Source organism: Scophthalmus maximus, chromosome 8, assembly GCF_022379125.1.
Source record: "Scophthalmus maximus strain ysfricsl-2021 chromosome 8, ASM2237912v1, whole genome shotgun sequence".
Lineage (NCBI taxonomy): Eukaryota > Metazoa > Chordata > Actinopteri > Pleuronectiformes > Scophthalmidae > Scophthalmus > Scophthalmus maximus.
The window spans coordinates 3,344,832-3,371,888 of NC_061522.1; the positions used below are offsets into that span (position 1 = coordinate 3,344,832).

General features: G+C 46.8%; 2 protein-coding genes across 3 annotated transcripts in view; one reads left to right on the top strand and one right to left on the bottom strand.

Annotated features, from left to right (window-relative positions):
• Positions 1 to 804: 804 nt before the first annotated feature.
• ncf4 (neutrophil cytosolic factor 4) lies at positions 805 to 26,942 on the bottom strand. Of its 2 annotated transcripts, XM_035636472.2 has the most exons (10): positions 26,263 to 26,924; positions 25,736 to 25,820; positions 25,479 to 25,638; positions 17,774 to 17,844; positions 16,913 to 17,040; positions 15,486 to 15,534; positions 6,745 to 6,843; positions 4,096 to 4,247; positions 2,726 to 2,791; positions 805 to 1,372 (listed from the first exon to the last, which is right to left on the bottom strand). In XM_035636472.2, exons 1-10 carry the CDS (start codon positions 26,292 to 26,294, stop codon positions 1,165 to 1,167), a joined length of 1,050 nt encoding a protein of 349 aa, XP_035492365.1. In that variant the 5' UTR covers positions 26,295 to 26,924; the 3' UTR covers positions 805 to 1,164. The 2 variants fall into 2 exon arrangements, with proteins under 2 accessions (XP_035492365.1, XP_035492366.1); XM_035636473.2 differs by lacking the exons at positions 15,486 to 15,534; positions 16,913 to 17,040 and having other exon boundaries at positions 26,263 to 26,942.
• pvalb7 (parvalbumin 7) overlaps positions 6,730 to 27,057 on the top strand; it is a 30,887-nt gene continuing 10,559 nt past the window's right edge. Inside the window, exon 1 of the mRNA XM_035636474.2 lies at positions 6,730 to 6,985. The gene's annotated coding sequence lies outside the window, so the exon portion shown is untranslated. The remainder of the gene's footprint in view (positions 6,986 to 27,057) is intronic.

A 27,057-nucleotide genomic window follows, 5' to 3' on the forward strand; every position in this document is an offset into this window, starting at 1 on the left:
TGACATGCAGACAAACGGTCAAAGATTGAGAATGCACAGTGCGAGTGAGACAGAGCCATGGAGGATAGAAATAGACGCACAGGGAAAAAAAAACAAATACAACAAGTTGGTTTTTGCGCCGTCCAATTTGAAGTCGAAACTTCCGACCGCGGCACCAAATTATCACCAATTATCAGCGGGCGGGTTGAAAGAATAGGTCAATGCTCAATGATCGTTTTGGTTTTTGGGAAATTCAAACGTTTGTTCTGCAGAAGGTGCAAAGAAACGATCTGGCCAGACGCAGTTTGACAGATTGTTTTGAATCATGCCAGTTAATTTGGGCCCTAGACCCAGGGACGAGCCGGCGAGGAGAAACTTTGCTAAAAAGTGTGTGCGACTGCAAAAAGGGTCTTTTGAGAGAGAAGCGATTCATTCTCCCATCTGTGGAAAATGCTCCAAATGTAAGGTTCCCCCATTTTTAGGCTGTGATATCGCTATGATTCTATTTATTATATCTATATCTATTAATCTAGTTGCTCCACGTGGCTTTGTGAGATGCCGTTGCCTTGATTTTTACACGACGACGATAAAGACTCTTGAATACTTCATACACTGAGAAGTTGTATAAAAGTTGTTCCTCACAACGCTGAAGCCCAAGGTGATGTCTTCAAATCTGTTCTTTTCTTTTTCCGCGAGGCCGACACACCGGAGATTCAGTTTCCAGTCGGGCAACAGAGAAAATCCTCACATTTCAAAGGCTGGAACGAGCAAATTATGTTGGAATTATTATGTAATCTCATTGTAGCTAAAATACTTGCAGATGTGTAAGACGTAAACAGCGCTTTATTAATTTGAGAAAAAGTAGAAGCTTCACAATTCAGCACAGAGGTTGTTTTTCTTCTTTTCACATAACATTTTGTATTTTCTCCCGCTGTTCTTCACATCTGCAAATGTTTCGTATGAGGTGTTTTCTTTTATTCGCCCTGAGGCTGATATATTACGCAACACCTCCAGTGTTCTCAATTATACATGAACTGACAAACAAATCTGGAAAAAAAAAGTTATTAAATTAGTTGAAATGTATCGACCAGGAGCTCTGCCAAGCGGCGTCGAGGTCGTCGCCTTCCTTTTTTTCGGAACGCGCAGTAGTTTCCCCGCTTCCCCCGTGAACTCAGCTCTTCCCCCTCAGGCCTTGGTGTTGTAAACGGAAAAATCCCAGGCCAGGGTCACATGCAGCTCCCACGGAAACTGATTGACGGGTCTGTCGACTTTGCCCTGCTGACCTCTGCTCTCCTTGATCATCAGCAGGACGTCCTCGTCATCCAGGATGCGCACGAGGTCGCCCTCGGGGTCGCGGTAGTTCAGGGCAACATCGTCCTCTTTGAAGACGTTCCTGGGAGAGGGACACGGAGGAGAGAGACACACTTTCAGCCTCAAGACGTGTTTCCCTTTTCGCCCGACCGAGTGTCTGAATGACATCACAGCGGTCCGACTCGGATTCAGACCAAAAGGATCGTACGGTACCGGGATGGAAGAGTTTCAAACTTAGCAATGATGATCGCGACAAGAAACAAAATCAATAATAATCAAAAGTTAAAGAGATGTATTGATGATCTGACAATTTATCAAATTTACTAGATTTTTAGCAGCATGTGTTGTTGATACACTCTCATTTCCTCCTCCTTGTTTCATACAAAACAATCCTCTCTCCCCTCTTCACTATCTCCTCCTCCTCCTCCTCCCTCCATCTCATCAGTCTCCCCTTCACTTCTATCAGTAATAAAGCCATATTAAAAAACTCAGGACCAGGGTCTCATCCATCCCACTCCGGGGCACAATAGGCCTGAACGCAGGAAGAAAAGAAGAAAAAAAAAACAATAATGAGCAGATAAGCGGCCCCCGAAAAGAACTGATTATGAACGGGGAGGACTCATCATCCCAGTGCTCACCTATCTAAATTGCCAGATAATGAGCGATTGGAAGGAGAGGGAGAATGAGAGAGGAAAAAGAAGAACAGGTATGATAGTGTAATGACCATGAGCATTCGGTGATGGTGGTTCAGTAAGGGGGGGGGGAGTCGGAGGTCCCGCGGGAACCAATTTGATGAGCAGTGATGATTGCCAATTGGCAATTTGCAGGTTCTGCCCAACAGCCTTCGGGCGCACGTTGGTGACTTAATGGAACGTCTACTTATCTCATCTGGAAATTTGCCGGCAACGTCGCACGCGAAATATGGAGTCAGTGACTCAACAATCACATTAGTTCATCAACCGGATATACACGAGAACACAACAGGTCAAATTTGTGATTCGTCATCTCTTGGGGGGGAAATGGCTTTAATAAAACGCTTCACAAGTGCTTTTACAAAGCAGAGGTTGGAGGTCGGCCGCCAGCAATTGGTCACCGTCGTCGATGTAAGGAACAAGACTTTTTCTGTTGTTCTGTAATTGCCACATCCTCCTCCGCCCCGACTTCACCTCAGCCTCTCATCAGACATGTCAGCTCAGTATTCCATTATCACATTTATTTGGAAGGTGCCGTAATTCACGCACGGTGTGCGAGGTTGCATCATTGTTTCCCACATGGGCACAAACGCAATAAAAATAATAAGACATAAAACCAACACACACACACACACACACTGTCCATCATCTCCTTTGTTTCAGCTTAAGTAGAAAAAACAAAATAATTGGAAGAAGGTGAAAAGAAGTGTGAAGAAAACTGTCCGTGACGAGAGTGGACCTACCTCATGCGAGACAGCAAGTCCTTGTACGTCGGCTGGATGGTGAGATCCTCTTGCACACACACGTCTCTGTACAAAGAAACACACAATCATCTCCTTAAAGCACTGGAAACAAAAACAAAAAAGAAAAGAAGAACAAAAAAGAAATTGCGCTGCCATTTGGAGGTTAGGCAATTATTTCAAAGCTTCTTACACAACTGACATATTCTCCCTCGGAAGGTGTAACGACCAGATGGGAAACGAGGGGTTTGAGTATGACACTCAATAAAAACTTGAGTTAAGCACAACATTGCTATTTCTGCAGGGAGACTATGAACTCGCAGGACGACTCCTTCCTGCCCCAACGAGCCTCTATCGGCGCTCATTGCAGTTCCTATCTTTGACCACTAGGTGATATGATTAAAAATCGCTGAGTTCTACGGAAGAGTGTCAGGGCCAGGCATAAGAAGAAAAAATGCGGGGGAAGATTTTTTTAAAAATGTATCTAACATTTGAGAATAAAGTCGAAATGTCGAGAATAAAGTCAAAAAATAGCCCTAAACGTCCGTGTTGTGGTTCCAGTTCAGCTGTCACACATCCACGTTAACTAACGTTAGCGAAGCTGCGCTAGCTTCGCTAGCTTCGCTAACTGCGCGCCTCTCAAAACTCATCGACGTTTGTTTGCAAATCTAACGTCACCGTGTCAGGACGCACGTCGACGTTCACCCGTTGTCACCGCGTCGTTTCTTCCAGATTCAGCCTGTCGATAATAATATCGCAACTTTCCAACTTGGCTAGCAGCGAGCGCTCGCTTAGCAAACTGGCTAGCGAAACATCGACGTCCGGTTGTGTGGTGCTGCTGAAAAGTGCCCCCGGGTCACAATTTTCGACTTCATTCTCGAAATGCAAGATTATAAAAATATCTTCCTCCTCTCATTTTTTTCCTTAAGCCTGGCGCTAATGCTCTTCCGTAGAGGTGTCCTGCTACCGATATTGTGCGACTGACTCACTGAAATGACTATTTTAACGGGGGCAGTAAGCGATTTTGAAGAAATTGTACCGTACTCGCATTGTGGTGTTTTTCGGTCCGCAACTGTTTATCTTTTCTTGTTTTCGATCCACAGAGCCTTCGGCGTGCACACAGATGCAACAGCTAACTGCCCCTTTAACTTTCAGAAATCAAAAAAATGTTGACACTATAATCAATGTATGATGTATTAACGTGGAACAACAGTTTATGAGGAGGAACTAGGTTTTGGGATGGATGATGTTTTTTTGTGCCTGCCCATATGAACGGGCCGCGCCTGGACATATCTATCTGAAAATGTAATTTCCACATTACAAAACTTTGTGGTTCCATATGGTCGGTGAACCCGTCCCCCTCCTCAACAGACCTGGTGTCGACTCCGGACGGCGTGAGCAGGAAGCAGCGCAGGCAGCTGTAGGTGCGCGCTCCGCCTTCCAGTTCCGACTCGCTCTCGGCGAGAGGCTTGATGATCTTCACGAAGGATTCTGGGAAAATGCCCGTCTGATTGTTCACGGTGCCCTGTAGGGGAGGGGAGAGGAGAAGGAGTGTGGTTGGAGTCCCAGGGTGGCGAGGCGCCGACGAGGAGTCGAGTCAAAGGAGAGGAAAACGCAAGAAAAAAGCAGCGGCGCAGGTTCGCCCGGAGACGAGTTTTCCCCTGAACTAATTAGCCTCTTCATAACACGCCGCCGACGTTACCGCCGCTCAGCACAACTATACGGCCTCTTTTTACTGCACTCCAGGTGTCCGTGTGCACAAACACGCGCAGACACCAGCTCATAAAGCATCCGGCTACGGGCGGTGTGATTTGCGCGAGTTTATAAAACATTCAGGCGTTTTGAATCATCTCGTGCCGCAACCTCGAAGGCACCACGTGGAAAACCGATTAATGTAGCAGTAATGATACTGTAAATCAAGACCTGGGGGACGAAAGGGCCAGAGAATGTTGGGGGGGGGATTTGGAAATCGGTTCGAACACCAGCCGATGGAGAAGGGAGAAAAGGGCGAACGCGATCCCTCGCCACTCTGGCGTGTTGGAAACGTTCACCTTGATGCACCAGTCCGCCAGCTGGATTTGTCAGGTTTATTTCCCCCACCCCCTCCAACCCGCGGCCGCTGCGTCTTTCTTCTCCACCGAATCGGAGGCAACTCGGTCAACTTCTGCGTTCCAAGCGTCGCATTGGCCACCGACAACCGTGCAAAATGAGAAGGTGCCCCAAAGAACAGGAGAGCGTTCGCGGCGTTGCATAAGAATAAATAGATTATCGCTCTTTCTCTCTCCCCGTGGTGGTTTCTAGGATCTGTATCTGGAAAGCCAGGGGCAGGATAAGTGCATCCTCCTCCTCCTCCACCATCTCCCTCTCTCCCACCACATCAGCATCCACCTCGTCTCTCTCTCTCTCCCACTCACCCACTCGCGGCTCTTCTCTCTCTCACACGCGCTCCATCTCGAACGCCTCACACATTTTCATGAAACATGTTTTTTTTTTTTACCCGCGACCTCTCTTTAAGTAACTATGTGACAAAGCAGGGGTTGTTGGGTTTTTTTTCCCTTTCTACGACATTTCTGTTTGCTGGCGCCCTCAGCGTGTTCCGGTGTTGCGTTTAAAAAAAAAAAAAACGTTGAGCAGCTAATTAAAAACGTCCCACATCCCATTTCTGGACGGCCGGCGACTCACACGTGACACTTGCGAGTGTGTAATCAGGTCATTTTGCTCATTAAGTAATTGTTCCTGTAATGGAAACTGGAGCGGGACGCCTCCAATCACACCGGTGACACTACGAGTACATGGCACTGGTCTGTTGCTATGCAGGGGGTGAAACTGAGTGAGAACCTACGGAGCGTGTGCGCCGACGCGTAACCCGAGTTTACCACCGGTTGGTTAAGGCGTGCACATGCACGAGTGGTTGGCACTTTCGCCTCACGGCAAGAAGGTTCTGGGTCACACCAACCAGGGCCTTTCTGTGTGGAGTTTGCACGTTCTCCCCGTGTATGCGTGGGTTCTCTCCGGGTTCTCCAGCTTCCTCCCACAGTCCAAAGACATGCAGAATGGGGTCAGGTTCATTGGAGACTCTAAATTGACCGTAGGTGTGAATGTGAGAGTGAATGGTTGTTTGTCTCTGTATGTGGCCCTGTGATAGGCCGGCGACCTGTCGCCTCTCGCCCAATGTCAGCTGCGATCGGCTCCAGCCCCCCCTGCGACCATTAAATGGATAAAGCGGTAGACGATGGATGGATGGATGGATGGATGGATGGATGCACGAATCCCCCCCGGTTACTGAAGGAGTTATCCAGGTCTGTGTGAGAACGCCAGGTGTCTACATGGCGTTCGAGAAGCCGGGGTATCGCCTCTTTGAACTGCATGTAAGCGCACTGGCGTCGGCTCGCGGGGGACGCTCCAGTTCGTCTCTCGGGAAATCGTGAGCACGATGCTGCGGACAAGATGATAAAATGTTCCTCCTGCAGACCCTCATATGCAGCAACTATGAACCGGACCTAAGATCCCTTCGCCTCGTATACTTTTGTCCGTCCTCGTGAGGAGATGATGAGGAGGCGGCAGCAAAATCTCTCCTCTTATTCTCCTTAAATGATTCTTTTCATTCACTCTACAATTAAATGTTTCTCCCCCCTCCCTCTGGGATCTTCCCCTCTCTTCCTCTTACTCCCCCCCCCTCTTTCTTTCTCTCCCCTCTTCCCTCTCCATCCCTCGCCATTTCCCTGTCTTCTCCTCCATCACTTTCCTCTATCCTCCTCCGTTTTTCTCTCTCTCTCCATCTCATCCCTGCCTCCCGTCCATCGCCCTGATCAAGATGCCTCCTCACTTTCTCTTTCTCTTTTTTTCCCTCTTCTATTCTCTCATGTCTCCTCTCCCCCTCCACCTCTTCAGTATCTTTCCCATCCCTCACTCTCGCTCTCCATCCATCTTTCCCTGCCCCCCCCCCCCTCTCTCTCTCTCTCTCTCTCTCTCTCTCTCCTCCCTCCCTCACTCAATCTCACTCTCTCCTCCGCCGCTCTTACCTCCAGCCAGTCGGCGTTGACTCGTCGCAGCAGGAAGATCACCTCTCCCCTCTTCAGGTTCAACTCCGCCTTGCCGTTGCCGCGAAAGTCAAACATCGCCTGGGAGACGCACGCACGCACACGCACACACACACACACACACACACACACACACACACAAGTCAGTGAGAGGAGAGAGGAGAGAGAGCAGAGAGACGGACACACTCGACACAGAGACAGAAGAGACGGTGAGAGCGGACAGGTAAGACTCCACACACCTTCAGTTCTCTCTTTTTTTTGCTGATGGAGAATAACGCGAGTTCTTGCAGCGTCGGAGGAAAAAGTCCGAGAGAGACGTGATGCTTGAGAAGAAATGAAGTACAGGTGTTTGAGGGGAAAGACAAGACAGAGTGATGTTTGGAGTGTAAGAAGACCTGTGTGTGTGTGTGTGTGTGTGTGTGTGTGTGTGTGTGGGAGGGAGAGACGGAGAAAGCGGGAAACGGGAGGATGAAGCGATCATTTCACGTGTTCTTCCGTGTCCAGAGACCGTACTTGTTCGCGACATGTGACGGTATTGAATATTATCGAGGAAATCGGTGTGAAGGTGTTTGCGTTGGAGACGAGGCTGCGACGGATGATCACTGTCATTTTATCATTCGCGGTTGATTTCTTTGGGGGAGGGATTATCGAAAGGCCTGAAGAAAAAGTGACATATGCCAAGAACCGAGGTCGGGTGCTTCTTTTATGTTTTGTCTAGCCAGTCGCCCCAGAGTCCAAAGATATTCACCCGGCAGTGACAAGAAACAGGAAGAAAATGCAAGTCCTCACAGGTGTGAGAAGAAAAGCTGCTCATCGCTTGTTTGACCAATGATGTCAATGTCTCGGACGCCGGGGTGGATTGCGTTGCGGGACTATTACCTTTCGCACGGCGCAGTGTGTGTGGTACTTAGTATTTGTGCATTTGAGTAAGAGTGTGTGTGCGTGTGTGTGTGTGTGTGTGAGGGATTGAGAGCGAGTGAAAGTGAGAGAAAGTGAGTGTGTGGGATGAAGTAAAAAGCATGTGTGAGCAGTTTGCAAAAGTGAAACAGCCTGAGGAGACACCCGCTGCCGTGTGTGTGTGTGTGTGTGTGTGTGTGTGTGTGTGTGTGTGTGTGTGTGTGTAGGCTGCATGCTCAGCAGTCCCAGTTAGCATTAGTGCGTCTGGAATAAAAGAAGTCCGCCACAGTTGAATTAGTACGTGAAGTAGAAGCTCAGTTTAGAATCATTGTCGATGCTTTAAACCCGATCGCGTTCGCCTGTGGAGAGACACACTCATTGAACATACGGTTCGATAAACACACCAAGAAAGACGGGGAGAAAGAAAGAAAGGAAGAGAGAGAGAGAGAGAGAGAGAGAGAGAACCGCAGACGGAGAGCAATCACGAGAGATGATGAAACCGTAAGAGAGTTGGACGAGTTTAGCCCAACAAAAAAAGAAGCGAGCGGTTAAAGCAGTGGGAGGGAGGTGAAGAAGAGGGGGAGGGAGAGGAGGAGGAGGAGGAGGAGGGAGAGTGGGAGGGGGAGGAGGAGGAGAGAAAGAAAGGGGAAAAAAAGCGAAAGTTAACAGAGGTGCAGAGGTCTGACAGGTCACCGCCATCATCACGAGTGTGAGAAGAGGTACGACACTCTTAGAGCTGCAGTAATGTTTCTGATATCTTCATATCATACTTTGATTTGTGATCGCCCCGGATTTTTCCTCCCGCGCCTCCACGAGGTCAACTTTTGTGCCCCTGAGTAAAAATTCCCAACAATAATTTGCTGGATTGCTGCACGACATTCGGTGAAAAGATTTACGTCGCGCTCAAGACGACGTGAAACCTCGTTGGTGAGCGGCTGACTCTTCCTCCATAGCGCCATCATCAGGTCCAATTCTTGTTTTGTGGTTCAGGGCCGAATACCTGCAAAGCCAATCGAACCAATTCCATAAAAAAGCCTGGTTTTGTGGTTCATTCTCAATCAGCAGAGCAGTGCTATCAATCGTAATGATGTGCATCAACCACTGGGGGCAGCGAACACACCAGAAGAAAACAGAAGTGTCAGAAACCAGAAGTAAAGCATCTCAGGTGTCTAAGGCACAAAATGTTTTTTAAATAAATAAATAAAAATTTTGGAAAACAAAAATGCTACAGACAGACAGGATCAAAAAATGGGGGTTTGAGATATTTGAAAATATTAAGAATTACACCTTTAAAGTATGTGTTCAGGTAAGGATGTGACCGTAGGGCAAATGAATGGCTGCGTGTACAAGTGTGTGTGTGTGTGTGAGTGTGTGTGAGTGTATGTGTGTCCAAAGAAAATGAGACAGATTAATGAAGCTGGGGAGTGAGGGAGCTGGCTGGTTTAACAATCCACTGAGATTACCCTGACCCTGACGATAGATAGATATACACACACACACACACACACACACACACACACACACACACACACACACACTGAATTCCAGGCTGTTATTTCCAATGCATTATTCCACAAGATGTCTTATTATCGCGCCGACACGCCGCCGGCTGTGATTTACAGATGATGTGAAAATGTGTTAAGACGCGATAAGCTATCATCTTCCAGCGCGGACACCCCAATATGATGTGACAAAGCAATCCCCTCCTTTTCTCTACACCTCCATCCATCTCCGCCTCCCTCGCTCGCTCCATCTCCTCACCGCCATCATTCTGCGCCGTCTTCATCCCTTTCCCCTTGGACTTGTCCTTCTCCATATGTCTGTACTGCGATCCGTTTCTTACGTTGAATTTGTCTGGCCGTCTCCACAAACGGTTTAGCCGACTCATAAAATCCGTAGACGTGATGACTGAACTCCGTCAGGTCAGTTCTGTAGGCAAGAAAGTTTTAGATAATGGAACAGCTGCATAGAGGCGATGGGTTCATCAGCACTTTTAGGGGGGTACTACTTTTTTCACCAGACCCGGAAAAAAAAGTGAAGTGAAAGTGAAACACTGAAGAAGAGAAGAAGAAAAAAAGCTCTGCAAAAAAAGAGAATTTGTGTGTTGGTGTGTCCACTTGACGAAACAGAAGTACTGCACGGTTGACGGTGAATAGACACAAATACACTTACTGACCAATTCAAAGAAGTCCATCGCCATACGAGACTGGTCAACAAAATCTGAGTTTGAGTTTGAGTTTAGCCTGACATGTATTTCTGATTGAAAGAGAAGCATATTTTGCATTACATTAAGTTAATAGACGCTTTTTTACCAAAGCGACTCACAATAACTGCATTCAACCATGGAGATATTACCTAAAAGGATCAATAGAGTACATAAACATTTGTCAAATAGGCAAACACAGAGTGGAAAGCCTGGAATTAAAACATGTTTTGTTTTTTAATTAGCGCTTTCTACGTAATTAGTGTCATAACTCCATTTAATAAAAAAAATGGCTGAATACATTGGTTGAGAGACGGAACTATGTATTTCAAAAAACAGTGGAGTTTCTCTGAGGTTCTCACCCCTTTTCAAAAGGCGCAAAAGGGTTTAGTCCGCCTATCACGACTCAGCGCGATAATCTGTCAGCTGATCTACTGACCAGTGACTTCGTAACGTCGTCCCTCAAGAAAGTAAAGTCTGGGTCCCAGAAGAGAAAAGAGAGAAACAACAATACAAGGGAAAAACAACTCTTAATCAATTTCTTTCAAAAGAAAGGTGACTAGCTATTAGCAAACTCCAACTACGACAGCTAGCTGGTAGCTACCTAGCTGAGATCGACACAGCTGCTATTGCTAGCTAGCTAGCTAACTTGTACTACCTGAATACAGTAGGAGTTAGCTAGTTACACACACAGTATCATAAATTAATAAGCATCATATTTCTGGGGGGCCCACAGAGAATGCTTATGTGTAGGGACCCCGAATTTGGTGCTCCACCCCTGACCACCACTATGAACCAAAGACAAGGGGTCCAAATTTCTATGATTCATCATTTTTGAAATATGACTCAACACTCATGCAGGATGAAATCTATACCGGAAAGCAGACACCTGATTTTCCACACACAGCAGCACGAACAGACCAGAATGCAATGCAGCCACAGATTGCTTACTAACACATCTCTTCTGTAATGTGCCTCCTAGATTCTGGGATTCTAGAATAAGATCCTTCTGTCTCCTCCTCACTTTTTACACTGCAGTTTATATCCAGGGCAAGTATTTGGTGCTGTTGAACCTCGGGTGCCCCGGTGGAGATCGGGGCTCTAAATGTAGCCATACGACCCTTGGGTTCGTCCAGGCCACAGGAGCAATCTTCTGGTACAATTAGACGTGCGCCCGACCCCGCCTTAATGAGCTTGTTAAACCTTCAGCTCATTAGTCTGGCAACAGGGAGGAGGAGATGAAAATTAAAACATGTTTTCTTCCCTCTATCGTTCCCTGACGTTTAATAAAAGCGATGGCCCACTTCCTAGAAAGCCTTGGGTGAAGGATCATCACGCGTTTACGTATCTAGGAATGAGCACGGGTTGCAGAGGTTCTGCATATATTTATATATGTATATATTCTGTGCCGGTTACAACAGGAGCATAAGCAAGTCCAATTTTCTGCATGAATGATCATTATCCAATGTCCAAACCTGCTTTTAAATCGTGGACATAATAGACACTGCGTATGCTAAACCGGATGAAAGCAATAAAATGCAGATTATTCTTTGGAATTCAAAATTTCAAGATGCACCAATTGGTTTGTTTAATAAACGAGGGATCGGACGAACTCCAAAACCTGCTGACGGAGCACAGTTCTTTAAAACATAATCGGCTTAGAGCAGATGTGGAGGACCTCCGGCCTCTGGGGCTTATGCAGTATGTGGCCTTGCGAGATGTCTTGATCCGGCCCATGAGACAAATTCATGAATACAAAAAAAGCAACTCAGAAATCCCCATATTCCCAGAAAAGAGTTTCTGTGACAACAATTACGTTGTCGCTCGCATGCATCAGACAATCTCCCTGGCGAGAAAAGTAGATGCAGAATGTTGCGCCATACAAGACATGACTAGTTCTTTGTTGACGTAGGGGATGGTCGTGGTCAATCTCAAGTGTCACTACATTTGCAGCTAAACTGGACGAATGATCTCGGACACAGTCAATTCTCTTCGGAAGCAGCTGACGTGCCTGAAAACCTAAAACACGTCGATTCTAAGTCATTGGGCTGCAAAGCAGCCATGAGCTCAGCGCTCCTCACAGCAGCCTCCATCTCTTCGAGGTTCTATAAACTGATTTTTACATTTGGGACGATTAACCCACAGTGCTGCTGTGAGCAGTTCTTCTCAGAACTGACTCAAGACCATAGACTGTATATAAATATATATATCACCGAAAAGTGAGGCCAATGTGGAAGTGCCTGAAGCCTGTATTCTCTGGAATCACCATATTGGAGCATGGCTAGACCGTGATTGACAGCTAGAACTTTCCAATCGGTGCATGATTGCAGGGGTATGTGGGTGTGCAGTGGACGTCTTGTTCCCCCCCCAAAAACACAAGATGGCGCTGTTTGCAATACTAAACTCGAGGCTTTAAAACGGCGGTCACGGTGGGTTGCCACTAGCCCAAGACTGACTCACCGAAACCTGGAAAACAAGTGGCATGTAGCATCGTCGTCGTCATCATCACCATCATCATCATCATCATCATCACCACTACCATCTGACATCAGACGCCTCACCACAGAGAAGCGGTCCCAGAGATCACATTTAAGACATTAGTGCGATATACAGTGACCAATGATCAGTCTCAAACTTTTGGACCCCACTGTCCAATAGTTTAGTTTGGCCCTCGAACGATGTTATAAAAAAATCCCTTGATAGGATGTAAAATGTTCCCCACGGTACAGATACAGTATTTACGACTGACGGTGGAGCGGAGACACGGAGCAACATCACTGTACCATACTTTTGAAAAAAGTTTCCGACGCGTGACAGAAGTCCAAAATGAACTCTCATTCTGAAAATAACTGTCTCTCGTGTTTCCTGATGCTCCACTTTTAATTGCCGCTTGATGACTGACAGGCAGCGCAGAGGGAGTTTAATGGGTTAATGTCGGCTGCTGCTGGAGTAATGGAGTCTGTGTAATTGTTTCACTGAGAGAAACAAATCAGTTGCATCACTTTAAGGTTACATATTCAATTACATTCGGCACAGTTTCAGTTTATAAAGTGAACATCTTCCTGACCGGGGGGGAGGGGGGGGTAATATTTCAAGACAAAACTCAAGATTAAAGTCGTACATTTATGTATGTTGATATGTCTGGGCTAAAATCAGGAGTAATTCCTTATTGCTGAATCAGACTGCAAAGTAAAATTTGATCAGGTCGCCCACCGCAGACTTAGCAGTAGTTCCTTGAAGAGCAAAACACTACTCCTCCGACTTTTCAAAATTAAATTTACCACTTTAATCTCAGACATTATCCAAGATTTTTTTCTTGTAATTTACAATTTAAAAGAGTTATTATCCTCTGAATATCACCCCGCTCCCCATTTAACCCTACAATGACCCTAATGCGCCGTCGCACTAACCGTCTCTTTGACTGTCTTCCTCTTTTCTCATCTTTAAAAAGTTTCTTCCCTGCTTCTTTGCCTTTGTTACCCCCAATTTCTTTTTCCTTCCTCTTCTTGTTCTTGTTCTTCTTCTTCTTCAAATTAGACGACCTGCCCGTCGGGCTTGTGCATCATTAAACGCTCGTGTGCTCTGAGAGCAGCCTCGTCCCATTCACCTTGTTTGAGGCTCATACTGCGGGAGTCAACAGTCACTCATCACACCGCGGTGGCGGTGGCTGAGCCTGAGCTGACACCGAGCCGAGTGGAATGACAGTGTTGCATGGCGTGAACAGACACTGTCGCCTGCACGCTCAGCACTACGGTTGACCAACGCCCGCGCCCTCCTCCCATCCGTCAGGCTCAGGGCGGCCATTGATCATCGTTAGGACGGAGTTTAACAGCCACTTGCCTGCGCCGGTGAAAAGAAAAACACGCAGCAGGTCGTACGCAGTAACACGGAGGACCACGCATTCACCCCCCCCCCCCACACACACAGAGAAAAAAAGAGAGGGAGCTAAAATAAGTGTTGAGTAGGCTGGCAGGTCTAGTAGAGTGTAGAGCGAACCGATGCTTCTGTGTGGGAGAGAGGGAGGAGGAGGGAGAGAGGGAGGAGGGAAAACGGAGTTGCTGCTGCCACGAGTTTGGCGATAAAAGACCCGTGAAGTGAGGAGAACAGTGTGTCGGTTCTCTGCACGGCGCAAGGTGAGGAAGAGTGATGAACACTTGATGAGTTCAAGAGCCGCAGAGAGCAACACACACACACACACACACACACACACACACACACACACACACATCACCTGCAGACATGTACTTACAATATATTACACCTTGTTCTCGCTGGGAACAAAAGCACTTAAATACTGGGCAAAGGTGCATCACACACACGCACACGCACACGCGCAAACGCGCACACACACACTGTAAAAATCAGTTCATCAAGTCACTTCTGCGTTATTGGAATCCCTTCAAACTTCACTTTCTACCCAAAGCAGGATACTACGCATTAGGGCAGCAAATTATTTTCATAACATTAATCATAGATAGATTAATCTGCCGATTGCTTTTCCGCGTAATCGGTTAACCGTTCGGTCTATAAAATGGCAAACGCACTGGATGTACATAGCGTTTTCTATTCTAAAAAAAATTCCACAGCACCGCAGTGGTCGTCAACAGCAGATTGTACTAATCCACATCATTACTCCCGGACAACCGTTCTTACAGCACACGCAGCCGCTGCACGGCACGGCATTGGTTTTATGATATAAATAGACATTCATGATGCGTGTGGGCATGTTTGTGCTCTTGTCTTTTTTGGCGAGGACGTTTTGGCCGCCGCCCACTTCTTCAGTAGGGCAGTTTGAGATTTGATGCCGGGGTTAAATGAGGATGAGGGAACGCACCATGTCGACCAGACTTCCTCACAAGTGTAACAGTGCAAAAGCGCAAACGTTCGCGCTGAGATGAAAAGCCCTTCTTGCCTCCCTTGGAGAGTTCAACAGGAAGGTCATTGCAACTCTAACCCTTGACCTTACCGTCACCTGGACCTGAAGCACATCAGCTAGAAAAAGCACTAAAGCACGGCTTTTTACAAAACGACCGCAGAATGTAAACGGTGTCTCATTCCCTGTGTTATGGCGTCCGAGTGGCGACAGTGTGAACGGAATGAAAATGAGCGGATGTGAAGAAGAACAGAGAGGGACGAGAGACGGTCACGACCTTGAACAGAGGCGGAGGGAGGCGAGAGGAGAGAGAAGGGCAAACTTAAGGGTTGTTTGGGGGGGGGGCTAAAACGAAAGGAGAGATGGATACAGAAATTAAAAAAAGGAAGTGAACCGAGGCGAGGCGGGAACTGTTGATGAGGTCAACGGAGTCACGGACAAGAGGGAAGAGGGGAAAACACGCACAGACACCTGAAACCATCCTCATCGATTTGACACGTCAGGCAGTAGTAATGCAGCGGTTTGGGCAGGAAGGGGTGTGTGTCGGTGTGTGTGTGTGTGTGTGTGTGTGTGTGTGTGTGTCGGTGTGACAGGATCACATGGTGTTTCTCGGGGTTGTTTGACATGAGAGGCTGTTGTTTCTCCGTGGAGATTGTAACCTGCGCAACAACAACGACAACAGCAACAACAAGAACAAGAAAAGCTTAACCACACACACACACACACACACACACACACACACACACACACCTCTGCCCTCGGGGAGGAGAACAGGTCCATCTTCGGTTTGAGCGGCTTCCTAAAGGGACAAAGACAAAGAGTCACGTACAGGCGAACACTGTGTGCAGGTGTACACGACAACAGGATGCATCATCTTGTGAAGCAACAGGAGTTGCAGTTGACGTGAGTCGGTTCGGCCACTCCACCACTTGACCCGTCGCGGGCGTTTTTACGAAAAAACAACACAATTAGCGAATCAAAGGAAGCAGCGGGCATCCAAAAAGAGGAACCACCACAGATCCCCGTGCCGTCCGAACACACTGTGTCCGTCTAAATAAAGATAAAGTCAGATGCCGGAGGCAGAGGAAGTAACGAGAGTCGGCCCTTTTGTCATCACTTCCTGTTGGGAGAGTCCCCCGTTTACCACATCTCCTGCTACTGTCAACCCGACCGCGGGGATAACGGGCCAATCAGACGGCCTGAATGACCGTTGTGAAAGAGGAAGTAGACCGTAGAGAAAAGGATAATAAGCCTCTATGGATTTTTGTCCGATCTTAACTCTGTGTATCCTCACCTCCGTTGCTCCTAGGCTTCATAACGTCCATCCTTTTTTATGATGTGGCGACGTGGAGCTGCGAGGAGGAGATTGATGATGACTTTCGCCAAAGGCGGCATCATAACTTAGGGACAGGCTCGTTTTGATTGGCCATGAAATATTTATGTCTCGCTCCGTGTTTTTCATATATTCTGTTTTTTACCACGAACGACAAACACGTCACACTGTGAGCCGCCGTATCTCTGGATCAACTTCACTTGAATAGAAATATGGGCGACGTGCAACTGACTTATTAACAATAACTAAGATATAATGCATTAATATAGAAAACTCTGGCCCGACATCTGTCATTCCGGGGCTGAGATGTTTCTTTTTTAGTGCTGCTTATGATTTATCTCTATAAAAAATTGGCACGTTTTAAACACGTCCTCAACGAGAATGATTATTTTTTGTCCAGCGATATATTTTATTCCATGGGCGGGAATAAACAGCGATATTGACGAACTGTCAGTTACAGTGGGTTACTTTATAATCTTGCTGATTAAATTCGCAGATATGAATCTTCAAACGAGTGGAGGGAGTTCGTTGAAGCGTCGCACGAATAGACGAGTTGGGATTTATGCAAATCAATCTGAGGCACCAAACAAACAGCCGAGCCCCTTCTTCATTAACCGCAGGTACTTCAACCTTGAACCCAATTCGCCGCCGCCGCCGTCGCCTTCGAAACCCTCGAACACTTTGGACGATTTTGAAGTGTTGCCTCTTCTGATTTAAAAAAAACCATGCACACACGGTAGCTTACTACGTAAAAGTTATGAATACAGATGAAAAGGGAACTCATAACTCATGTATTCAACCTCAAAATAGTTCAGGAGGCTCTGAGGGGGGGGGGGGGTCTTACACTTTGCGGGTAGGTGGACGGAGGCGCCTGAGGGCCAGCGGTTGATGCTGGCTGTCCCGCTCCGTCTGGTAGAAAAACATCCTGAGAGCCTCGTCGAGCAGGAACCATGTTGGCAGACCCAGCAACCTCTGGGCAGAGAAGAAGACGGAGTGGTTGGGTCACAAGAGAGGACGGAGGGGAGGGATGGGGCAGAAACGGATGGCGTGAAAGATAGAGATGAAGTGGAGATGAAGGGGCTGAGAGCGGACGGATAGAGAGGTACGCTGAGAGACAAGAGGGGGAGTTTGATGGAAGAGGAGAAGGACAAGTAGGGTGGTGGGAGATGTGACGGAAGGAGCGGACGGAAAGAGACAGAAAGAAAGATTACAAGTGCAAGGCGTGAGAGAGAGAGAGAGAGAGAGAGAGAGAGAGAGTGTGGCAAAGTGAAAACCACGTAGGTTGCGGCGAGGAGAAAGGAAGAAAAGGAAGAGCAGAAGAGAGGAGCGAGTGAGTGGGAGAAAGAGAACCTGATGGTGGAGCGAACGCTGAAACATGTCAAAAGTCGCAGCGACTGCAGTCAGTCAGACGTGATGTGGGCACAGGGCAGAGCACAGGGAGGGAGGGAGGGAGGGAGGGAGCAGCGACGCCTACGCGTTGAGCTCCATCGGCGGAAAAACCATACCGCTGAAATACACCGAGTCGGCCGCTCATCCACCTACTGCATCGCTCGGCCCACCGAGTTGTAGGCCTCGGCCGCACTGCGCGGGAGACACAGGAGCGTGCCAACGTGTGTGCGTGTGTGTGTGTGTGTGTGTGTGTGTGCAAACTGAAAACACCGTGTGTGCGTAAAAAAAGAAAGAAAGAAAAGAAATGCGACTATACCTTCATGTACGTGTTGAGCCCGGGGATTCGGCTCTCGGCGATCTCCTGCTTGTTGCCGATGAAGACCTTTCCTGAGGGCCGATAATCACAAGAGAGTCTGAGAGCGGGGGGTCGCATATGTAACCAAGACCTAAATCACTGCTCGAACCGATCAATCGATTATCAAAATAGTTGGCGATTCATTTACTAATCGATTACTACTTGATTCATCGATGAACTTAATTAGCTTTAGTCTTTTCCCAGAGTCCATGTCATCTTTCAGTAGGGTTTTTAATGGTGAGGCACTCTGCAAAGTAAAGTGCAGCAAAAAGAACGGGACAAAGGAAATAAGCATTTAGAAAGACATCAAAGAGAGCTGAATGGAAAACTAAGAGAATACTGTAAATGAACAAATAAAACCCTACGAAATAAAAGAGAAACAGTCAAAGTAATACGTATTTGTGCTCATAAAAGGCCTGTGGCAAACAGGGAGGTGTTCAGCCTCGACTTAGAAGAACAAAGAGCTGCAGCCGACCTGCGGTTCTCTGGGCGCTTGTTCCAGATACGTGGAGCATAACATTTAAAAAAAAAAAACGGATCGTAGCTTCTCCGGGATCGGTTTTGACTCTGGGGACAGAGAGCAGACCCGTACGGAGACGACCCGAGGGCCTCTGGGTGCTTCGTAACGTAGCCGCACATCAGAAATGTATTTCGGGGCCTAAACCCTTCAAGTAATCCATAACAACCAACAGCAGAGTATAAAAAAAAAAGATCTAATCTTTGACAGACATGAGCCAGAAGAAAAGATCCAGACGAACAACTTTTTTGTTAAAATAGAGTGTGTGTGTGTGTATTTGTGCGCATACAAACTTATAGTTTTGCATCTGGCCCTTGGTGTTCCAATGTCTACAAAAACAGTGCGATAACTTATTGGCAAGACGCATCTTTCTTGAATTATCACCCCTTCATCCTTAATATCTAAAAAATTCATCCTCCAAATCAGGGCCCGCGGCCCCGCCGCAATCCATGCGAGGCTCGTCCAAGCGCCGCCGTTGAATCTAATTTGGCGGCGCCTTAACGACCCCACGGCCACGATGCACTCTCTCGCCCTCACTTCCTCTCATCTCGCTCACCCTGGGCTCCGATCGCTCAGTCAATCGCCGGCAGACGCAGGTTCACCCGATTTGAGTCGCTCGCTAGCCTCGCCGAACACGTGTCCTTCCCGACCTCGAATCTCGTCGCGCACAGGTTGTTTTTGTTCTTTCTATTTCTGTTCCCTACTGTACGATGTGCAATGGATTGAGCCCCCAGACGATGTTCGGGTGAAATCCAAGGACACAGAGAAACAGATTGGTGAAAAAGAAAAAAGAAAAGAAACAAAGATATTACTCATTAATCAAAAAAAAAAATCCCTTTTCATTATTATTATCTTTTGTCCTGCTCCTGCCCCCCCCCTCCCCGTCCCCGCCCCCCACACGTCTTGTCTCATTCCCCTTCTCGTCCTGATGAGATGTGGCAGTGCAATTAAAACCCATCCGATCTAATATTATCCGGCAAACTCATCGGTGGCAGACGGCAAATCAGAGTTCGGAGAGAAGAAGTAGAACTTTGCCAAAAATAGCAAAGTGACAACGGGAGAAAACGGGCTCAAATCTAGGGGCCGCAGCTAACGATTATTTGCATTTTCGATTAATCTGACGGTTATTTTTCTTGATTAATCGATTAGTTGTTTGGTTCATAAAATGGTGAAAAATGTAGATCCGTATTTCACAAGAACCTCAAGGGGACGTTTTTGTTCCGTCCACACACCAAAGATATTTAGTTTCCTGTCACAGAGGAGCAAAGAAACCAGAAAATATTCACAACTCTTCATAAAATCTACTTGAAGCGATTAATCGATTATCAAAGTAATTGGCGATTAATTTACTAATCGATTAACTGTTGCAGCAAAATATCCAATGAAAAATCCATATGTTCATTTCACAATGAGGAGGGTGTTGCTCTGTTATACGTCGGAATATTGTCGCACAGTAAATATGTGACTGAAAGTAATATCAATATCTATGATTCCGACAACGAGGACAAAGAGAATTACATGAACAAATGTGGTATTAGTGATACCGGAAGATTTTAAGTAAATCCATTGGTGTGCTTTATGACATAAGCCCTTCTTCTGCCATTCCAGATTCATTTTGACACTTTACTACACATTTCATCTTGACCTCACTTTCACTTTCAAAAAGCACTTCTGCGAGTTCTGCAAATCACACTCTCCATGGCAGAAACGCCGCCCCCCCCCCCCCCTCGCTCAGCCGCTGATCTGAGCAACTGCCAAGAATAAGAAAATCGTACGAACCCTCACCCTCGGCCTGACACACACACACACACACGCACACACACACACACACACAGCAAACAGACTTCAAACGGGAGGAAGGCACACTCGGGGCAGGGCAGACGGGAGCCGAGGAACAGGGTAAAATGAAAAAAAGACAGATCAGAGAACAGCAGGAGCCTTGTTGTATTGGGCCGGATGGGGTCCAGCTCTGGCACAGCTCCCGCCGCGAGCAACACCGCAGGTGCACCGCCGAGACGAGGCCGACGGGGCGTCTTTGAAAGTGTAACTCTAGAAGACCGAAGCACCGGAGATTTTCGTTCCTCTGGTTCCCCAACGCGGGGTTGATGGATCCCGACCAAAGAGGCTCAGGAAAAAGAAAGTCCCTTGAGATTCTACTTAAACGGGGGGCACAGATTTGCTAAGTGCTAATTGGCTGATTTAAGGGATGGCAATCTGTCGGCTGGTCGCTCCATCACTTTAGCCCAGACTGAAATATATCTGGACAACTGTCTGTGCCACGGAATCTTTGGTACAGATCTTCACGTTTCCCCGAGTCTGACGCCTACAGAATCGCGTGACTCTCCCCGACTGTTCTTCCAGAGCCACCAGCCGATCAGTGAGTGACACCCAACGAGATGGGTTGGCACGACATTTAATAACTGCCCGTCAAGCGCCACCAGCTGGTCTACATTTGACACCATTGTCCATTGTTCCTGTTTTTTTGTCCGCATACTTCAAATACCGAAAATATTTTCCATCAGCCCCCCGTTTCGTGCTGATTAACAAATGCTAGCATACGGACGCGCGCCGCTGAGGTGATAAACACTGGATCGGCTGAGCATTAGCATGTTAGCGCTGTTAGCTCAAATCACAGCTGTGCATAGATCACTCTTTAGACATGTATGTTGGGATGTTTTCTTCTTCTTGTTAGTCCAAGAGACAGTTAGCATCCTCAGCATAACGTTGTGTAAATTTAAGTCAATTGATCTATCAATCAATCAATCAATCAAAATTAATTTCTATAGCCCATATTTACAAATTCATCAAGTAAATGCATTTTTAGTTTGGATTTAACAATAAAAAACGAAATTAAAGTTTTTATTCTGTATCCGTAACATGACCCATCACAGATGACTGAGTTTCTACTGCAGAGAACCAGTATGTGACTAATAAATGTGGCGTTCAAAATGTAACCAAATATCATGTTTCAGTTGTTAAACAATGTTCACAATTTAGAATATGTCGGTGTGATGAAAGTGCGGCTTGACTTGCGAGGGCATAACATTGACTCGTATTCATTTCCTAAAAGACTTTCTCTAACCTAAACCATAACTACTACAAATGTAATGATTTACGTTACGGGATCTTCCGTTTCGTTCCCATAAGGAAAAGACGAGTCCCCGTAATGTGACTGTGCAAACAGAACAGATTTAAGGTCCCCACAACATGACACCGACCGCACATCAACACACTCTCGCTCCGTCCTCATCTGCCCCAAATCAATGCTCCGAGCCGCCCGTTCAAAGCCGCCGGGGCTCTTGTTGGTGCAGATGTCGGTTTCCCGCCTCTGATAATCGATACGGACGCAGACGGCGGCTCCCAGACAGACGGACTTATGGGAAAACAATGAGCTGCAGAATCAAACCGGAGCTGCTGAGCAGACGAGGACAAGAGGACAAACACACACACACACACACACACACACACACACACACAGCATCAGCACAGCCAATGGCTGAGGCCTGAATATGCTGTCAAGGGAACATCTTGTAAGTGCCTTATACTTGATCCTCATCTACAAGATCACAGTCTGCAGACTCCGGACGCTGTGCTATCGGAGTTTGGTCGCTGTTATTTGGGCTAATTGGTGTCATTCTGGCGAATAACGCAAACAGGAATGCTCACTTCCTGCCGAGCCCTCTCCTACTTCGCCCGGGCGCGATACAAATAGCAACTCGTGTCGGGCTTCCCACACACAGCGACAATAGTTATCCTCAATTCCTGATACGACGACAGGACGTCTGTCCTAACCAGTGTTCAGAGGGAGGGTCTTAAAGCTAATTGGCTTTCGCGTCAGCGCAACACACAAATATTCTGCTCACACGAGTTCAAATATTTCAACTCGGTCGACTGACGTGAATTTCACATCGCCCTCCTCGCGCCGTTTGCGTCTCCTGAAGTCAGTGGCGCGAAAAAATCTGCGTCTAGTCGCGTCTCTGCATTGACTCGGTATGCAATCTACCGGCGTGAATAGTTTGCGACGTGTCCGTCGTGAACGCGCCATGAGAAGGAAACTCTAAATAAAAGAATCTACTCCGATGCCGACCGACAAACTGTTGTACAATTACTGGGTGAAGCGTATCAACAGAGTCTCCGACTGGAGCGTGTTCTCAGATGTGCTACTCTTCAGGCCCTGACGAGCTACTGCTCTAGGTGACTGTTTGATAGTGGCCGGTCCACCAGAAGCTTCCTCCCACCTCTTCATCTTCTTTAACAACTTGGCTCACTCGCATTGGGCCAATGGCTTCTATTCCCCGGACCTCGGACCATTAAACGTCCAGACATGCTCTGACTGCCGCTGCCGCTGCCGCTTGTGTTTCTTCATTCTGTCACTTTCTCGTCCTTTATGCAACTCGACTCCTTGTCGGCCTGCGATTTTATACCACACTGCGGTTCCCAGTGGCTTTAGTAAAGCAGCAAGAAGTGAAAAACGCATTACCCGCTGGTGTCAGTGTTTGAAATAGCGTGTATGGTTCGGTGTTTTCTTTTTTTACTTGAGCAGAAATGGCAGCGCTGCCTGTGAATTGTCGTACCTTCAATCCTTAGACGTCCCTGTAGCTCCATCAGTCATCGGTGACCGAGTGCGACCCAGAGTTCAATCACTATATTCAATAAGAATAGACTGTATATAAAAATGGAAGAAGTGAAGTCAATGAGGAAGTGCCTGAAACCTGTATTCTCTCGAATGCCCAGCAGAGGGCGACTCAGCTGGTTGTTTTTCTATAGAAGTCAATGACAAAATGACTCAACTTTATTACGTGAGTAAACATTTTCCTGAGGAGTTTATGGTTCCATCGCTAATTCCAAGTCTTCTTCAATACAGCATGATGTTCCTTTTTGTATAATGCCATGATTTAGTGTGAAATAGACGATAAAGCACCGAATGCATTGTGGCGTGTATAACAGCTCGTACCGTCCAATGGGGGCAGGTCGCAGATGTGGGTGGATGTGCCGCTTCTCCAAATATGGTTACTTCTCGGGGGTTTTTTGAAACAAGATGGCGCTGGCCAACATGCTAAACTCGAGGCTTCAAATCGGCAGTTCACAAACCAAGGGGTGACGTAACGGTGGGCTGACACTTGGTCATTTAACGTGATGTTACTTTTTTTTTTAGCGAAATGCTTTGACCAAGAGAGAGATGAGTTCAATAGAAGGAGATTTGTAAAGATGTTAACAATTACTCATTATACTTAACAAGAGTAACTTCAACAATTGTAAATCAATTTCAATAAATACTCGGATGTATAATATCTCACCGACCAGCAACGCATTCTTATTTCTCAAGCTTCCCCAAAAATATGCTGCCGCAATTCCCTTGTGGCTTGTCAGAGCTCCAACAGTAATTATACTATCAAACTTATTTTCATCTACAACTGTAAATGTTTTTGTTTTTTAATCATCCGACACAGCCATCATGCCTGAATACTCTGAAACAGCAGGGGGAGAGTATCAAATCAACGTCCGACACGTGAGGTGGATCCAGATGCTTTTACCACAACGCAACGTGTTCAGATGAGTTTCAGTTCTTCCTGCCGCGGGGGGAGAACTGCAGCCAGCTGTTCCTCTCTATATGCATGAAGCGGAGCAGAGTGAGTTTGCGTTTGAAGGTGAAGGATACGGAGGTGACGCGGCAGAAACGATGCAGCGAGGAAGAGTTTTGCAGCAGAGTGGCGACGCAGCAGATCCGGTGTCGTTGGCCCTGCTGACTCACCTCTACTGTCACTGAACAAAACATTACATCACGCGATGTCGTCCAAAGGGACTTACAATTAATGGAGGCAGGTAGTGTGGCATTAGGGGCCTCGCCTAAGGGCCCACACTGGGACGACCTGGGATCAAACCCTGACCTTCTGTACCAAAGTCAGCGGTGTAACCCACTAAGGTACCAGCTAAAAAAAACAAAACACATTTTCATCAGGGTAAAGGATCTAAATGATTAACGCGATAGGACTTTTAAAAACAAAGAGAGAGATATGAAAGAAACAGTCAACAAAAAATGATTCGCTTGAAACCAACTGTCGTCAAACGCCATTTTGCAACGAAGGCGATCACCGTAATGGTGCAAGGAAGCTTTTCTACTTTTCTACGCTGTCAATTTTTCTTTTCTTGTCAACCTCTTTGTTGTCGTAGTGCTCATTCGACAGAAATAACAATAATTTGCTGCATTATCTTCTGTGTTGACTACAAGTGGCGACCCACCGTCATGTAACTGTTGGTTTGGGAGCTGCCGTTCTGAAGCCTCGAGTTTCGCACAGCGCCATCTTAGATTTTTTGCAGCATGATGTAGAATTGGGGGTGTGGTCTGTCTGAGGCGGCTACGGTACTAGCTGTCAATCACACTGTATCCACACTACGGTGCTTTGTGGTCTATATGAGACTACAGTTCACAAAATTAAAACTAGAGATTGAACCAAAAGTGAGAAGTAGTTAATGTCGTTTTCTCATCGACTTCTATAGAAACGACCAGAGGAGTCGCCCCCTGCTGGTGATTCCAGAGAACACAGACTTCAGGCACTTGCGCATTGGCTTCATTTTCCGCGCCCGGGGACCACGTCCATTTTTATATATACAGTCTATTGTTTGCAATGGCGACGTGTGAGCTGAACCAATTACAGTAGACACTTAAAAAATGACCTTGTAAAAATAGGTTACATCAGTCATGACAACAACCACCTGCTAAGTGACATTAACTGGAGTTCACCCAGATAATGTCACTAAGTTATGCAAGGGTGTGACTTGGTGGAGGAGTCTTGTTACCCGCAGGCCTGCCCACGACAATTTAAATGAGAAGAGGAAGTGGCATTTCATGAAGTTGATTGGTCAACGCACACGCAGCATGACGCCATCACATTACTGGGTTTGATCCAGGTTCCTCTAGACTTTCAGACCGTTTTTCTGATCTTTTTTTTAAAATGAACTCAGTTCAACGAAAGAAAAAAACATATTTTCAGTATTTGAACAATGTGAAACCTGACACTGGGTTGATTATTGTAACGTGTGTGTGTGTGTGTGTGTGTGTGTGTGTGCGTGCGCCTGCATGCCGCTGAAATTATCAGTTACAGACACACACACACACACACACACACACACACACACACACACACACACCTGGGAGAGAGGGCAGGATGCAGGTGTTGGGAGCAGGTTTCTCTCCGTCCTCGGGGGAGTATTTGGACTCGAGGACCTGGTGCAGGTTGAAGAACTCACTGTACCTCCGGTAGATCAGATACTTACTCCCCCCTCTGGTCTTCACCTCCATCACAAATCTCTGGTGGAGAGACAGAAACGGCACGAGTAATAAATTACATTTTTATGTAAACTCAGTAAAAAAAAAGTTTGTGGTGGATTTTTTTTTTTAAACGCACAAAGTAGTCGATGAAGCCTTTCTTCTCCTCGATGTCGGCGATGGTGGCACTGATGGGGATGTTGTGCGGCAGCTGGTCGAAGTCACTGAGTAACACAAACATAACATGGTTGTATGAATATATTTTAATTTTTTTTATAGTTAAACACCAAATTCAAACTTCCATCAGTTTAACGTCTCTATAGTTGTATTTATTTATTAGTGTAGAGCTGCTGGAAATCAAATTTCACTCTCTTCAGTGAATCAGTCGTGACATAATAACAACAATATTTTTCTTTAAACACACAATTTGGGGTTAGGCATATTTAAAAGATTTTTTTGATTCATTAAAAGCATATTTCCATAACTTATAAATACTATAAACTATAAATACACCGCCACCACCAAACATCTGCAAACATATTTCAAAAACAAGTTAAAGTGCCTGTTTTTTTTTTTTCATTTCCAGTTGTAAGAGCATTAAAAGTGCTGCGTGTACTCAGATGTGGAAGTTCCTCTGACGTGATCCAGTCCATCAGTCACACTCACCTCTCGTCCCGGAGCTGCTGCGGCGGCGGCATCGTGTGTTTTACGCGCAGCGCAGATGACCGCTCCAGACGCACGGGGCTCAGAGAGGATGAAGTGAAGTGACGTGACGTGAAGTGGAGAGCAGTTGGCGGAGACTTGACATCCACACACAGCTCAGCTGCACTGACTCTCCGACTCACTGACTCTCCGACTCACTGACTGACTGCGACTGCGGCTGCGACGCTGCGCAGTGCAGCCATGCGCAACGGTGCGGAAACAGGCAACAAACAGGAAGCGAAAGTTCCACAACAAAAAATAAGTTCCAGACAGAGGAGGAGGGCGCGTTCATTTTGGGTTCATTGAATGGGCTGTATTGCGTTGATATGGATGTAGATACCAGTGGCGGACTCAGGCTTTTTGAGGGGCAGGGGGGCGAAAAGATGAAAACAAAAAGGGCACCGACTGCACAACATGGGCTGTGCGAAGCGCCAAAAAATTGAAATCATGTTTTTCTCACCTGTAGGAGAACCGCACACGGCACTGCATTCCATTTTCTCTACTGGAAAGGGCACCCTTTGGGGCACTGTCGTGTAGGGGTCGGCAATTCAGGTGTACTTCATAACGGCACCCTTTTCCATTGGAAGGCCACCATACAGGGCACTGCATCACGTTTTCTCCACTAGAAGGGCACTCATTAAGACACGTTATAAATTCTCTTGCTCTATTGGGCACATCGTCAGAATTGATTGCATGAAAGGGCCCCCCCCCCCCCCCCCTAGAGGGCACTCAATAGTTTTTTCCCCCATGTGAAGGGCA

What these genes read in the sequence shown, in the direction of transcription:
- ncf4 (XM_035636472.2), bottom strand. Translation starts at nt 26,294, where the DNA reads ATGCCGCCGCCGCAGCAGCTCCGGGACGAGAG. An exon ending in CATCCTGCCCTCTCTCCCAG is followed by an intron (nt 17,845 to 25,478) that starts GTGTGTGTGTGT and finishes ATCGGCCCTCAG; the next exon opens with GAAAGGTCTTCATCGGCAAC. An exon ending in CCGTCCGGAGTCGACACCAG is followed by an intron (nt 2,792 to 4,095) that starts GTCTGTTGAGGA and finishes TTCTTTGTACAG; the next exon opens with AGACGTGTGTGTGCAAGAGG.